This window comes from Periplaneta americana, chromosome 8, assembly GCF_040183065.1.
Source record: "Periplaneta americana isolate PAMFEO1 chromosome 8, P.americana_PAMFEO1_priV1, whole genome shotgun sequence".
Lineage (NCBI taxonomy): Eukaryota > Metazoa > Arthropoda > Insecta > Blattodea > Blattidae > Periplaneta > Periplaneta americana.
In genome coordinates, this window is record NC_091124.1 from 168546062 (window position 1) to 168562619 (window position 16558).

General features: G+C 36.3%; 1 protein-coding gene across 6 annotated transcripts in view; it reads right to left on the reverse strand.

The window, feature by feature from the left end:
• LOC138705231 (tudor domain-containing protein 5-like) overlaps positions 1-16558 on the reverse strand; it is a 245950-nt gene that overhangs the window by 3539 nt on the left and 225853 nt on the right. For all 6 annotated transcript variants that reach the window (XM_069834040.1, XM_069834041.1, XM_069834042.1 and 3 more), the window contains one exon: positions 2674-2746. In XM_069834040.1, the coding sequence (XP_069690141.1) occupies positions 2696-2746 (51 nt within the window). In that variant the 3' untranslated portion in view covers positions 2674-2695. The remainder of the gene's footprint in view (positions 1-2673; positions 2747-16558) is intronic.

A 16558-nucleotide genomic window follows, 5' to 3' on the forward strand; every position in this document is an offset into this window, starting at 1 on the left:
TATTTGGCGTGCAGGTAGCAGTGATTTAGGCGATAAATAAAAGTGATCTGCGTTCATAACACAGTTAAATGCCTGGATATCCCAATGGTAATATTATAAATAATTCAATTTCTGCTCTATTATGCGAAAATCAATCTGTAGCAAAGACAGTCTCATATGCTGGACACTTTCCTGTATCTAATAGTCACGTAGTATTTCATTTCAGTTAATTTGGTGAAACAAATATATAATAAAATAATACAAGTTTTTATTATGCACGTTCGTTTGTACGTCAAGATATTCTTTATTTACAATGACTGCAATCACACAACGTGTTTAAAAATAATTAGAAATAATTAAACCTTTGCTGTATTTTATAAAAAAATACATACAAACTACATTTTCTTTTCTCTATAATTTGGAAGAAGGCACAGAACGATTATGTTGACATTTTTCTGCATTTTTTGTTTTTTTTTTTTCTTTAACTAATTTATCAATATTGGGACATAATGTCTGGGCAATATATAATTAAGACTGTATGTTAGGTTGTGATCTGACAAGATACTTCTTGATTTAGATTTAGCAAGTTTCATAACAGAAAAAATTGTTCGCATACAACCATACGAACCAAACATACATAATACCTGTGCAGCAAATGCATACAATCACGGGAATTAGACTTGGTAGAAATTCCTGTTAAAGTCAACCAAGTCCTTGTGTTTATATTTGTCCTTCAACAAATCGTCACATTGTAAATTTAACAGTTCCAATTGGTACCTGCTAGGAACATCTTTGACATCTGGGGAATAAGGGGTTGCAAAGAACTGAAATATAGTAGAAACTGTTCTACATCTTGAAACTTCGACTCAACTGGCGAAGAAGATCTTGTAGAATTTGCGCATATTCTTATGAAAGACTAATGTCCGGATCACGCACTTGCGATAACTTTGAAAAATGCACAGTTTCCAGCCAGCAATTGATTTATCCATAGAGCCAATGACAATTTTAATGCTTCAACTTTATAATATATATCTGTTACGATGAGATCCTTGCCCTGAAGTGAGGTATTTAAATCATTTAACTGATCTGTTAAATCCGCATGGAAAGCCATGTCACAAATTCAGGTTTTTCTTGCAACTCGGGGACAGGCTGATTTAGACTAGTCATGAATAATGCTATTTCTTCTCTTAACTCAAAGAAACGCCGTTTATGTAGGCTACTTTGCATTACGATGCTCTCACCTGACATCACACGAAATGAGGGATGTGCTCTTCCTCCACGAACGTCACACAGTCTGAAACTGTCTTCCACTGATCTAGTGGCAATTTTTTCCTATTCATGTTATGTTTGACCACTGAATAAGCAGGCAGTATAAGCAGTCATCGGACGCTGTGTGTTGTGATTCAGTCATTGAGCAGTACAGGATGAGACAGCAGTCCCGTGATATCTTCTGCTCGTCCTGTACTGCTCAATGACTGAAACACAATCGATGTCAAAGCCGACTTCGTAGAACTGATTATAAACAGAAGACACACGATATCAGTGGACTGCAGAAGTCGCCCTCAGCCCATCTTGTTGCGTACCGTGAAGCAGGAGATTTTAAATCGAATCGGTCTTCAAACTTATTTTGCATCGAAATGATACATTTCCGGACATGGATTCCCAAACAAAACTTTATCTATTTAGTCCTCTCTACAACCCCTAGAAGTTTGTAATAAGAATTATGAAACACCCCATATACACTATCTACCAAAAAGTAAATGGACACCCAGGATTTTACGTGCTAGATGCCATGTTTTGGTGGCTACTATGCAATGGTATGCAGACAATAATGTTCACCGGTTGGACTGGCCTGCACAGAGTCCTGGTCTCAATCACATTGAGCACCTTTGGGACGAATTGGACTGGCGATTGAGGTTTCGGGAAATTCGGCCAACTTCCATTGTCCAACTGAGTGCCATGTTGCAAGAGGAATGGCGACGCATTCCAGTGGATATCCTACACAAACTAGTGGAGAACATGCCTGACAGGGTGGCTGCTGTTATAACAACAAGAGGTGGTAGCACGAGGTTCTAAAGGGGCAAAAAACAGCGCCCAATTACTTTTTGGTAGATAGTATAGAGTGAGTGTGTACATTTTATCTTTCTACACTCATGGAAGGTAGAAAGTTAAAATATATACATATATACATGCACAGGGATAGGCAAATCCCGGGCACCAGGTCACCCTATGGCACCAAAAACCTTGTAGGTGGGACCTGAGTTTTCCGAGTTCAAATTCTTTCGAGACTTCAATTTCTTCTATCTCACTAATATTATAATGTTAACAAAAGCAGTCTTAAGAAGTTCGATTGTGTAATGTGTTCTATTAATTAATTATAACATTGTTTAATATATTTTGGTAAATGTATCCTTATCTTAGCTCGAATGATTTAAAATGTGATGATGGCTCCTGAAGAAAAAGGGGCTAGCACCTGAAAATTGTGTTTTGTCTATCCTCCTCTGTGTGTGTGTGTGTGTGTGTGTGTGCGCGCACGTGTATGTATGTATGTATGTATGTATGTATGTATGTATGTATGTATGTATGTATGTATGTATGTATGTATGTATGTATGTATGTATGTAGAGATAAAAAGGACGATTTTCAATTACCAACTTCAATATTGAATGATTATATAACTCTTGTCATACTTACTTGGCTGACACTCCACACCTCACTAGTTGCCTGTCCAATATTCATCTAATGGATTAAACTTCTCGATCTCCTCCTAAAAAAGTTACATATAATGGTAAAGATCTTTATCAAAATACTACTAATTAGTAATTTATGACACAGAAAATATAATAAAACCCCTTTTCAACAAATCTCTATGGAACTAATTATTTTTCCTTATATGTTATTTTTCTTAAAAGGGAGTTTTCACTTAATGTAAGCAAGGAAGCGCTAAAAGCAGAAATTGAAACATCCTTAGACCATTTAAATATTTTATATTTACAGTTTCTTCATACCCATTAAATGAATTAATTAAACAAATGCTCAGAACATTGGAGTTCTCCATTTGTTTTCTGATATGCCAGTAAATATGAGGGGGGATCAAAAAGTAATACACAACAACTTTGTGTGGCAATGTATTTAATAGGTAAGCAAAACGAAATAATCAGAAAAAAGCTACAGGTTTTACCTATTTTTCAACATAGAAACCAAGTCTCTGAACACATTTTCCCAATCGTGACACCAGATTCAGTACATCTTGTTCATAAAACTTCCTTTTCTGGGCGTATAACCACTTGTACATGACTGATTTCACTTCTTCATCCGAACCAAAGCATTAGCTACCTAGGACTTTTTTCATTGGGCCAAAGAGGCGAAACTCAGACAGTGTGAGGTCTGGACTGTAGGGTGGATGACTGCCACCTTAATGCCTCTGGCATTGGGTGGAGTTGCAGCGGTCATTGGTTGGCCAGAACGTGCTTTGTCAGTAAGATTTACTCGGACCTCTTCGAAGAATCTGCACCACCTGGAGATGTTGCTATGGTCCAGACAATCAGCATCATACACCTTCAACATTTACCTGCGGATTTCACTTGGGCTTTTTTGTTTTGCTCAGAAAAAACGGACTACACTTCACTGTTCTTCACAAATAGACGATGCTAGCATACGTTCCATCTTTACTCAGTAGTTACCGCTTGTTCTGCCAGGGTGACACCTAATCAAGCCATTGCATCTGTAGCGCAAGATTCAAACTAACTATCTGCCAACTTTGAACATCCTAACCAAAATAATATATTATAAAGAAATTGTTGTGTATTACTTTCCAATCCTCCCTAGTATATGTGATGTTATTGACACTTTTATTTGAAAAGTTGTAGTTTGGTATCTGCTGCAAGTTCATAGCTGAATCTTCTTCTCTGCAGAGAATACATTCTGGTGACATATAAATTCCAATTCTAAAGAGATGCGCTGCCAAACAATCATGTCCAATTACTAGTCTGAAGTCGGCCCCTACTGTTCTTCTTGGAGAATTAGGAATCAAATTTATATTTTTAAAAATTTGCAAAGAGATTTATTGTCACTATCATTATCACTTAATCACTGATTAGCTATTAAGATATTTAAATTAATAAATAACGACTTCACTGTGTTAACATTTTAAATAATGATGTCATTTTATCCGAATTACTAGTTTCGATGTTATTTTCATCATCTGTTGAATCCTAGTCCGTGGTTTCTGAATAATGAAAAATTTCAGAATGAAATCTTTTTTGGATTATGGTTCCTTTCCTTGTAAAAAAAAGTCTGCATTTTCAATTCCTTTCAATTCACAAGAAGGTGTCCACTGTGAAGCAACTATTTTGTCTGATTTTGTAGAAACATAATTTTGGTATAGATTTCTCTCACTCTGTTAATGAAACATTAGCCTGAATTGTATATTTTGAATCACAAAATATGCTACTTTGAAAAATGAATTTATTCTGTAAATTAATTAATGTAGACTGGTATCAATGGCTTCTAATTCACAATCGTAGTGTGTAGTGTGTTCTCCTGGTGTAAGGTGAAGGAAAAAAATATCACAAATATTCCCTCCAGCAATATTATTTTGCTGCAGAGAGCCATGTGTGTAAATGTGTAACCACTATGATTTTGGATATAATGTATCTATAGTTTCTAATGCTTGTAATTTCATTATTTCTGTATTCACATTCTTTTTCTTTGCATTTTACGACAGTTCAAGATTATATTCCAAATGTATTCAAGTGAGGATTGTGGTGTTAACAATTTTTTGGAATAGATGGAGTATTTTAATCCATTTGTTTTTTATTTTCATATAAAATAGGATCTTTTCTGTAATAATTTGCATGACTTACTGTCCAGTGATTAGCCTATTCTTTGATCTTGGACAGTTTCTAATTCTTGCAACCATGTTGCAGATGTAGTATAACAATAGAGGTTTAATAAATATATAATCTAATTCTGAATATATGAGGGGCAGTCAAATGAAAATGGGTCATCATGCGTATATCTCACGGTGGGCAAGTTGGTACCACTGGAATATGATTGCTGAACTGACATCTGGTAGAGACTCGCGAAAGCACAGTTACAACCTCTGCTAGTTGTTCGTTTATACAGCTGGAAGTGAGGTTAGAGATACGTGTGTTCATCCAGCATCACTAATGGAGGCAGGTAAAGAAGAACAGTGAGGTGTAGTGCGATTTTGGACTGCTAAAGGAGTAAAAGGACGAGAAATCGATCATCACATGTCTGCTGTTTATGGCCAACACAGCATGTCATGTTAGCTTGTACTGGAATGGCGCTAGAGATTCCAAGAGGGATGCATGTCACTGCAAGACAATGGCCACCCAGGACAGGCTCATCGTGCCATTACTCCTGCTGTTATTGCTGGGGTTGATGGTCTGATATGGGGAAATCGACGGATCACTGTGGAAGAACTTCGTTGTATGGTGGGAATAAGTCACGGTTCCATACACGTCATTGCTACGAAGCACCTGCATTATTGAAAATCTGCGTGCAATGGGTTCCACATCAGTTAACGGAGGAACAAAAAACAAACAGAACGGCTGCTTCACTGAGTTACTTGCAATGATACGACGAGGAAACGAGGAAGAGTATGCATTTCTGTCCCGTATTGTCACTGGGGACAAATCATGCTACCGCTAATTTGAACCGGAGATCAAACAGCAGAGTCAAGAATGGAAACACATGAATTCTCCTCCACAGAAAAAGTTCAAAGCAATACACACAAATCCCGGTAAAAATCATGTTGACATTCTTCTTCGATTCTAGGGGGTATCTCTTGTTGAATTTCTCGAGCATGAGGTCAAAATCAATGTACAGTGTTATGAAGAAACTTTACAGAAACTATCCATGCCATTAAGTCTAAATGCCCTGGAATGCTATTGAACAGTGTTATCCTTCATGATAATGCCCACCCACATACTGCCAACTCCGTGAGAAATACGATTCAAACATTTGGTTGGGAAATGCTTCAAACCCCCCCCCCCTCCCCTACAGCCCAGATCACTCCCCATGCGATTTTCACATCTTTGAAGAGTTGAAGAAAGACATTCGTGGATTTCTTTTTGCATTGGACGAAAACGTGTGTGACTGGGTAAAGAACTGGTTCAGTAGACAGCCCACAAGCTTTTTCAGTAATGGGATTGATCGTCTTGTCTCGCAGTGGGATAAATGTATAAACAGTTTTGAAGATTACTTTTGAGGCAATAAAGGTTCTATTATACTTTTTGGCATCTGACTCATTTTCATTTGACTGCCCCTCATATACCCATTAAATTTGGTATTAGCAAACACATTAACAATAAACTTTCTCAAACACACAATATATTTTCACAACAATAATATTGTTTAAGTATTGTAATTAAATTTACAATTTTAATACACAACAACTTTCTACAAACTTATTTTCAATTCAGATATAAAATGCATACTACTGTATCTAATAAATATCGCATATACCGGTACCATTGCTAGTGCCACACTACTGTTATGATCACACCTTGTAAAAAAAGATTGATTACAAACATTTGGAATAGGTGGGAATTTTTCTAAAACAAGTTATGTATTAGCAAATACATTCAAATGTATTCTTCTTAGAAGAAGAATTTTCTTTAAAGGAGGAATCAATTACATTATTTTATGGTAGTTCTGCCAGGACTTTCGAAATCACTCCTTAAAAGGGGAATGTTAAAATGAGGTTTTACTGTATCAGTATAATGTTTACAGCTAAGGAAAATACCGAATACCTTTACACCAATATGATTACATTTTATGCAATATGATTTTGTATTTTTTTGAAGACATATAATTTTCATTATTGTCATGGTTAGCCACTGACGCACAGATTTTGAGATGTTCTGAATTCATTTCTTGATTTGAGTTGCACAATGGACAGTTAGGAGACTGATATATTCAAATTCTATGCAGATGCTTGGCCAAACAGTCATGGCCTGTTGCCAATCTAAATGCAGCTACAGACAATTTGCATGGTAAATCGGGAATCAACTGTGGATTATGATGCAGAGAGTTCCATTTTTTCCCTTGAGATTGTGTTATCGAATTTTGTTTGTTGAAGTCTAAGTATGTAGATTTAATAAATCTTTTCACAGAGGAATACGTAGATTTAGTAACAGGTCTGTAAGTAGCAGTGCTGCCCTTCTTTGCTAAAGCATCCGCATTCTCATTTCCCAGGATTTTTCTTTGAAAAATTTTGGAGTGCAAGAGGTCAAATGACTTTATTGTCAAATGCCTGGCATTAGAAAACAACAACAACACAACAATTTTCATTATTTCATGACAGATTAATATTAAATTGGTGGAAGAGCCTATATTGTAAACAACTGAAACATTACATAGGGCAATCTTCGGTCAAAGTAAATCTGTATTTTGTTCACGAAGAAAGAGTAAAATACAGACTTTTTTCTATTCCATTTCCGATTATTCTTCAATTACTGGAGTGGACATGATGTTTATAGTAAACTTCAAAGTAACAAATTTGTGTTACATATCAACAAGTGGTAGAAATATTACATGTGACTATGAAGACAATCCTTCGGTTTGCCAGAAAAAAAAAGAAAGCCTATGCTGGTAATCAAGATTCTCGGTTTTCTTGAACAGCGATTTTCCTGTATACAGACTATACAAAACTAGAAGGATATTGACAGTTCTCTCTCTCTCAGACATGGGAGAGGAACAACATTGTGAAGCTGTGCAGTGTGGCTGATTATGCAGCCTGCCTGTTGTGTTGAAACTGAGCAGCTGATATGAACTCGTAAACTCATAAATTTGTATCATGCAGTACTCTTTGACCGGACTAATATAAATAATAATAATAATAATAATAATAATAATAATAATAATCTTTTAATGTAGGCTTTCACGGCCGAAGTCTATAGATCTAGATTCATTTTCCGGGCTAAGAGGCCGTGGTCTGTTGGTTGGTTTTCTACCAGACGTTTCGTCTGCAACTGCGGCAGACATCTTCAGTGGAGTGGTATCTGAGGTCACAAAACTCTTCTCGGCGTACCTGAGGAAACTGACCCTGTGGCCCATCATGGCCAATGAAAACTCTGATCAACAGGGCCAGGCGGGTAGCCGAGCCACAACACATCCAACGGGAGCTGAGCCATGTATCGATAGCACTCATGGCCAATGGCTACTCAAGGCCGGAGATAAAGAGAGCCATACGACCCAGAGTAACACCGTCTATGCGGTCACAAGAATGAGCGACTAAGAAGGGCACGGTCTTCCTACCGTATTTAAAGAATGTGACAGACCGTATCAGCAGGGTACTGAAACGACATGAAGTGGAAACGACCTTCCTGCCAACTAAGCAAATCCAGAGCATGCTGAGGTTATCCAAGGACAAACGAGATAAGCTGCTGTCCGCCGGAGTTTACAGGAATCCCTGTTTGTGTGGGAAGGTCTACATCGGTACTACACAGTGGAGCGTCAGGACAAGACTGACAGAACACAATAGGAATTGCCACCTAGGACAGATCGACAAATCGGCAGTGCAGCACATGCCTATCAAGAGGGCGATCACAATATACGATTTAAGGACATGGACATCTTGAGCACGACGACACACTTCTTCTCCCATCTACATAGAGAAGCGATCGAAATCTATAAACATGACAACAACTTTAATCGCAAGGAAGAAGGCGTAAAGCTAAACAAATGTTGGCACCCGGTCCTACATAGAACAGATAAGAAGCCACTACAACAGAAGGACGGAACCCAGAACAGGAGCAGTGAACAAAGTGGCATGGACTGCAGCGACAACAGGCCTCGGCCCGCTAGTTGCACTATAAATACGCCCGCACAACCAGCCACAGGATCAGTTGGCTCAGGTACGCTGAGAAGAGTTTTGCGACCTCAGATACCACTCCACTGAAGATGTCTGCCGCAGTTGCAGACAAAACATCTGGTAGAAAACCAACCAAGAGACCATGGCCTCTCAGCCAGGAAAATGAATCTAGATCAATAATAATAATAATAATAATAATAATAATAATAATAATAATACTTACTTACAAATGGCTTTTAAGGAACCCGAAGGTTCATTGCCGCCCTCACATAAGCCCACCATCGGTCCCTATCCTGTGCAAGATTAATCCAGTCTCTATCATATCCCACCTCCCTCAAATCCATTTTAATATTATCCTCCCATTTACGTCTCGGCCTCCCTAAAGGTCTTTTGCCCTCCGGTCTACCAATAATTATAATAATAATAATAATAATAATAATAATAATAATAATAATAATAATAATTATAAATGAAGAATTAATGTGAATATGGTACATAATGTGCAAGTGATATATAATACAAACAGTAATCAGGATTTCATGCTAATAAATTTAAAACTCTTCATGCACCACACATAATCAGCCAATAAATGCTTCATGGAGAAGTGTTCCCTATTGTAATGAACATATGGCGCTGATGTCTGATATACTGTCACTGTCCACACAACTCTCATTATCACTAAGAGAAATGTTCTCTTTCACACAGTTTTCAATTAATCCCTCCATTTCCCATGCTTCTTTTATAACATGTTCCATGTGGTTCACTACTTTATTCAAGTCTTCTGAACTGACATTTTCCACATCATCTAGTAATAGTTTTTCCACTTCTGTCATTGTATAACGAACATTGCTCATAGCAACATGTCTTTTAATTTGGCCCATATGATTTCAATACAACTGAAGTGACAATGGTATGGTGGCAACTGGCTAACATTATGACCGTATTTCTTCATCACTTCGTCCACTACATACTTTGGGCACTGTGGCTTGTGTTGTGCTGCTAAATGTTGTTGTTGTTTTCTAATGCCAGGCGTTTGACAATAAAGTCATTTGACCTCTTGCACTCCAATATTTTTCAAAGATATTATCATGACCAGCCACTGAAGCACAGATTTTGAGGTGTTCCGAATCCATTTCTTGGTTTGAGTTGCACAATGGACAGTTAGGGGACTGATATATTCCAATTCTATGCAGGTGTTTGGCCAAACAATCATGGCCTGTTGCCAATCTAAATGCAGCTACAGACGATTTTCGTGGTAAATCGGGAATTAACTGTGGATTTTGATGCAGAGACTTCCATTTTTTCCCATGAGATTGTGTATCAAATTTTGTTTGTTGAAGTCTAAGTATGTAGATTTAATAAATCTTTTCACAGAGTAATATGTGCTGCTAAATGTAGGAGTTATGCTTTCTTCATGTGCTTGTTGACAGATATTTTGTGTGAGGCAAACCAATGGGTGATTCCTTTCTACTGGCCATAGTCATGGAATGATATGGAACATTGTCCATTACTACTGCCAACGGTCTCTCTATGTTCTTCAATAAGCACCTTTCGAACCATTCTTCGAATTTTATATGTTCATCTCCTCATGCTAGTCGACAGTTTTTGTTATCTAAAAACATGAAGGCAGTTTTCAACTAACCCTTTTGATGTTTCTGCATGCAGTACAATAATTCTCCCCTCCTTTCCAATAGGTAATGTCATCGTACTTTCCAGTGTCATCTGTCCCACCTTTACTTAGAGTGTGGCTGGCATTCAACTGTGTTTCATCCAGCCATACAACAGTAGAAAAATCCTTCTGCATCATGCCTCTCAAAAATTCACATCACCAGGTAACAATGTAAGTTCTCTCCAATAACACATGACCATTGCTTTTTTTATATTTAAAACATAAATTCTATATGACAGTGAGCAGGGAAGAAACACTGCCATGGAAGAGATCCACATCTCGTAGCAAAGTTCGCAGCTAGCTTTTTAAAATAGGATGCTCCTTCCATCAGTAATAAAAATATGTTGTCGTTCAAATGCCTAGATATTTGTCAACGAAGTCCTTAGTCCTCTTGCACTCCAGTATTTTTGAGGTATAGAATCTTCTTTTTGCAGGGTTCTATATCTTCCTAAACATTCTAAGTTCATGGGTTCATTAGAATTGTATAACAATATCTCTACTAATAATAAAATTATAACCAAAAATTTTCTGGTAATTATCGCTTTTGCAAAAATAATTTGTGTAAACGGGTATAATTAACTATTCTGAGACAGAAAATCGCATTTTTTAAATTTTTGTTTGTACATCTATGTATTTTTTTTTCTTTTTCTTAGTTTCATAATAACCTATGCTCTGCTCAGCTGCAATTTTGATACTATCTCTGATATTTTCCCACACGCTATTAACATCTAATTCTTTCTCAACTTCGTCGGAACTTTCTAAAGTGGCAAACCTATTCGAAATTTCGACCTGATAATTTTGCTTAGCTTCCTCATCCTTTAATTTCAAAATATTGAATTTAGTAATAAAATATGGGAATAAATATGGGAAATGCCTGTTATTATTCGGTTGAGAAGCTCTTATCATCCAGTCTGCTGTCAAAAAATCTGAAAGTTAGAATTTATAAAACAGTTATATTACCGGTTGTTCTGTATGGTTCTGAAACTTGGACTCTCACTCTGAGAGAGGAACATACGTTAAGGGTGTTTGAGAATAAGGTGCTTAGGAAAATATTTGGGGCTAAGGGGGATGAAGTTACAGGAGAATGGAGAAAGTTACACAACGCAGAACTGCACGCATTGTATTCTTCACCTGACATAATTAGGAACATTAAATCCAGACATTTGAGATGGGCAGGGCATGTAGCACGTATGGGCGAATCCAGAAATGCATATAGAGTGTTAGTTGGGAGACCGGAGGGAAAAAGACCTTTAGGGAGGCCGAGACGTAGATGGGAGGATAATATTAAAATGGATTTGAGGGAGGTGGGATATGATGATAGAGACTGGATTAATCTTGCTCAGGATAGGTACCGATGGCGGGCTTATGTGAGGGCGGCAATGAACCTTCAGGTTCCTTAAAAGCCATTTGTAAGTAAGTAAGTACATCTATGTATTTGTTACCTTTTCACTCAAAAAATGGCTGAACCGATTTCTATGAAAATTGGTATGTAAGGTAAGTTAGTTCCCACTTAGATTTTAGGCATAATGCCATTCAAAATACTCTCTTAAAATGGGGGTTATAAGGGGGCCTGAAGTAAATAAATTGATTATCTAGCTTATTATTGATTTTTAGGATGTTACATAACAAAAGTTGCTACAAAGATCTTTCCGACAACTTTTGTTCTGTGCAAAATTTTGATACAACTAATATTTAACGAGATATATTAGTTTTAATATAATAATGCTTTTTATGTCAGTACCACCTGTCAGACTAATATACGAGTAATAAAGATAAAACAAATGACTTTGCATTTATTTAAGGCGGCCTTGTACAACAATTGGAAAATATTAATTTAACAACCCTTTTTATACAGATCTCATTGTATTCTATGACATTCATGTGTTTATCCATGACCATAACGAAAAACATGCCTTTACTAAATACTTTTGCATTTGTAAAGTAGGCTTTTATTCAACATTACTTTATTCCACTAGTGAGATAAAGACTTTACCTCACAGTTTGAACTTTATCTCACAGTTCATTAGTATTTTCCTAGTACCTGGGCAACTATTACTCAAGAAGTTAATGTATTAGTTACTAGATGTCACTACCTCTACTTCTTTATTACCATTTCTTAAATATACATACACTCAATCTCCTTCTCTTTTCTCTATCTACTACGTCGTAATTTGTGCACTGCACCTTTTGGGAGGTGAGGATACTTGAACCTACAAAGTTACGTTTATAGGATTTTATAACAACACGCGTTAGTCAACTAAGCTAAACAGACACGATGATTAATTATGTTTTAATATTCCTCTTAAGTTTACAGAAGTAAAATGTGATATTATTTTAATCACATTAGTCCCGTGAACACTTCTAAATAATCCCTGAAACTTCAAAAACACGAAAATACATGTTTAAATTGAAAAAATATATATTAAAATTATATAATTAATTATAATTTGTTATTTATCCAATGCCTTAGATACCATTCTTTACTAATCATGGCCTCCTAAATCATAACCTATCTAGTATCGTTTCGAAAATCCATACCTTGATACGTCATTATTTTCAACATATTTTCTTTTATAAAACAATTTTTCGTTATGGTCATGGATAAAATTACATATGGTACTTGTAAGCGTGATCTTTATTGCGCTCGTGTAATTTAAGCACTCAGCTGATGCCTCGTGCTTTCAATCTTTCCACTCGCGCAATAAAGATGCACTTACCTCACAAGTACCATAAATAACTATTATCTATTCTAAATTTAATTATAAAGAGAGGGCGTTTGTATTTTTGTATGAAGCAATCTTAGGAAACTCTTTAACCGATCTGGAATGTTTTTTCATCATTGGAAAGTGTAGTTCCTTTAGATGGACATAGGCTTTATTCATTACAGAAGTGAATTGAGGACAGGGCACAAACGCATCATAAGGAAGGACTAAAAGAGATCTTTAACCATAGAAAACTTTATACACTGTCGAAACTAAAGATGAATGAGCGATATGTAGTTAAATCTAATGCTATTTGAAGGTAATAAAATTTGATATCTGATTTGCATTGTGTTTATCTATGAACAAATGAAAGTCAGAGATGAAATAATTTTACAAATACACACACGGCACATATTTAGTATTAATTATTCAGTAAGATACCGGTACATATTTTTATTGCTTAATTACACATTTGAGTGAGCTACGGTAATGTATACTTAAACTTTATTTGGTCCACATGAAAGATTAATTTTTACTGCATTTTATTTTTTTATCCATGGAACATAATCGAAATTTTACGAATATTGTCATAAAAGAGGAGTATTTTCCCTGGACCAAAAATAAAATACAAAGGAGTAAAAAAAACAGTATTTTACCTTGGAGCTCACTGGAGCTGTTCATTTTCTAGATCATCAATGTCATTTTACAAACTGTCATTTGTTTCCTGTGGTTCTTAAAAAATAATATTTGTGTATCATGTCAACTTCAATGTCTTTTTATTTATGTAAACAAAGATGTACAATGGGACCAACACAAAAAAATTTCCTTCAAACACAATCCAAGCTATATTCATATTGGTTTGGAGTGATTTGTTAAGGAATGTATTCAAGACTCAAATAGAAACATGTTAAACGAATTATTCGTGCACAAAAAACGATACCATGGTACCATGTAATGCCAAGACGAGAAGGCCACAACCTCTGAAAACCTCTACTGCACACCTTTCGTATTAATGTCTCTCACTGCGGCAAATAGACCGAGAATAGTTTTCACATCTATTTCCTACAGGTTTCCAACATGTTGAACATCATAATGAACAAGCCTTAGCCTTCAGTTTAACGTAATTTTTAAACTATTTTAATCTTACAACTTTGGCACATTGCTTGCCATTTTAATATACTGTTTACATCATCATCATCATCATCATCATCATCATCATCATCATCATCATCATCATATCCTTCACGTATTAGACCCTACAGGATCTGTTACGGTCTCATGCCAGCGCTTGCGTGGTCTTCCCAATTTCCTCTTTCCTCTTGGTACATAAGTAAGAATCTGTTTAGGCCATCTAGTGCGATCCATCCTTTCGACATGTTTTTTCCACTGAAGTCAATATTGTTGAACAAAATTAACTATAGGATCCATTTTTAGTTCCTGCAATATGTCCAGATTTTTACGGTGTTCCAGCAAAGAGCATCCCGCTGTTCGTCGCATGAACCTCATTTCAGCTGTCGTCAGCCTTTGCTCATCAGCTTTTCTGATTGTCCTTGCCTCGCTACCGTAAGTGAGGACCGGTCGAGCTAGTGTCTTATATACCTTTAGCCTTGTATGTTTCTGAACATGGGATGATTTGAAAACGGTGTTAATTACACCAGTGATTTTTATAAATTTAGATATTTTGTTTGACATATCTTCATCAGTGATGTAAGAGAGGTTATAACCTAAATAGTTAAATGAATTAACACGTTCAATTAAAGTATTATTTATCATGATCTTACGTGGAATTGGGTTCTCTCCCGAAAATGCCATGACTTTCGTTTTCTCTTTTGAGATTTCCATATTGAAATCTGAGGCGATTATTTGCAAATTATAAATGGCTCTCTGTAAAGGATCCTCTGTTTGAGCGATAATAACCTGATCGTCGGCAAACATTAGTGTATCGAGAACTGTGTTTCGATTAATTTGAATTCCAGCATGATGACTTTGCCTCCAAATGTATAAAATATGGTTCATATATATAATAAACAACAGAGGGGAAAGACCGCACCCTTGTCTAACACCTTGGTTGATGGAAGTCCAGCTAGTAGTTCCGCGTTCAGTTCTTATGGCAATTTCATTTTGTTGATATAAATTATAAATGGAGAGAATGATTTGGTTTGGCACATTATCACTGTTTACATTATAACTATATTTACTGGAATGTTTTTTACTTGAATGTTATTTTAATACTATGTACGCCATTTAACTCCTAAAAAAAGCAAGCAAGATTAAACTTTTACTTGTGTTTTATATGTGTTTTGTATCTTTATATATTTTTCACCTACGTTCAATTGTACTTGTTTGTTAGTAAACTATATCACCTGAAGATGACTTGCATAAAAAAAGTCGAAAATATTCGTGATGCTTATTAATATATTGTAATTTCATGTAGCAGAATCTACTTTTGCTGCCTTAACCTGATGATTGACTGAAAATAAAAACCAACTATTTGATATTATTATCCATTATTTCAGTATGTTTTTCCTTCTGTTTGTGGTGTGGGAAGATATCGAAGTTTCACCTTATTTTGTAATGAATATTACAAAATTGGATTGAATTTGGCGTAGCTCAGTGGTCAGAGTGCTTGGTACGTAGAACCAAGGACCCGGGTTCGATCCCTGGTGCTGGAACGAATTTTTCTCCTCAAATATTAATTGTCAATATCGCAGATATTATTCTGTAGGACAAATTAATAAATCTATAATATGCAAGTGCTGCTAATGGCTTCATTGCCAAATGCAAGGCACTAGACAACAACATAATATGCAAGTGTAGATTGCAGAGCAATGTGCTTTCACAGTAGAGACCTATTTCAAGGATGAGTTTTAAACTGCTACACAGCATATATTCAGACAACACTTCAACTTTGGTCACCATGGAAAAGTGCCAGATGCTTGCACCATTGCAATGTGAGTTAGTTCCTTTAGAAACATAGCATCTGCCTGGAATCATAAAACAGGGCGGAGGGATAGAACGGCACGAAAGACCTTTTCCAGTAAGTAATTTCTCGATATGATGACATCTTTTGACCATTCCGGTCCCGGATCTGACATCTGTCAACTTCTTCTCATGGGGTTTGGGGGTGCCTCAAGCAAGAAGTCTTCCAAACACGTCCTATCACCAGCTTGGAATTGAAGAACCTTATCAGAGCTGCAGTCAACACTATCCCTGGCTATATATACGAAGGGAGTAATAGACAACTTCCAACATTGCTTGGAAGAATGTATGGTGTGGTGTGACAATCATTTGCCAGTGGTCATATTCAAGCACTGACACGTACATGGCATTCTTTTCTCTTGTATTTGATACTAAGAGAACTAAATA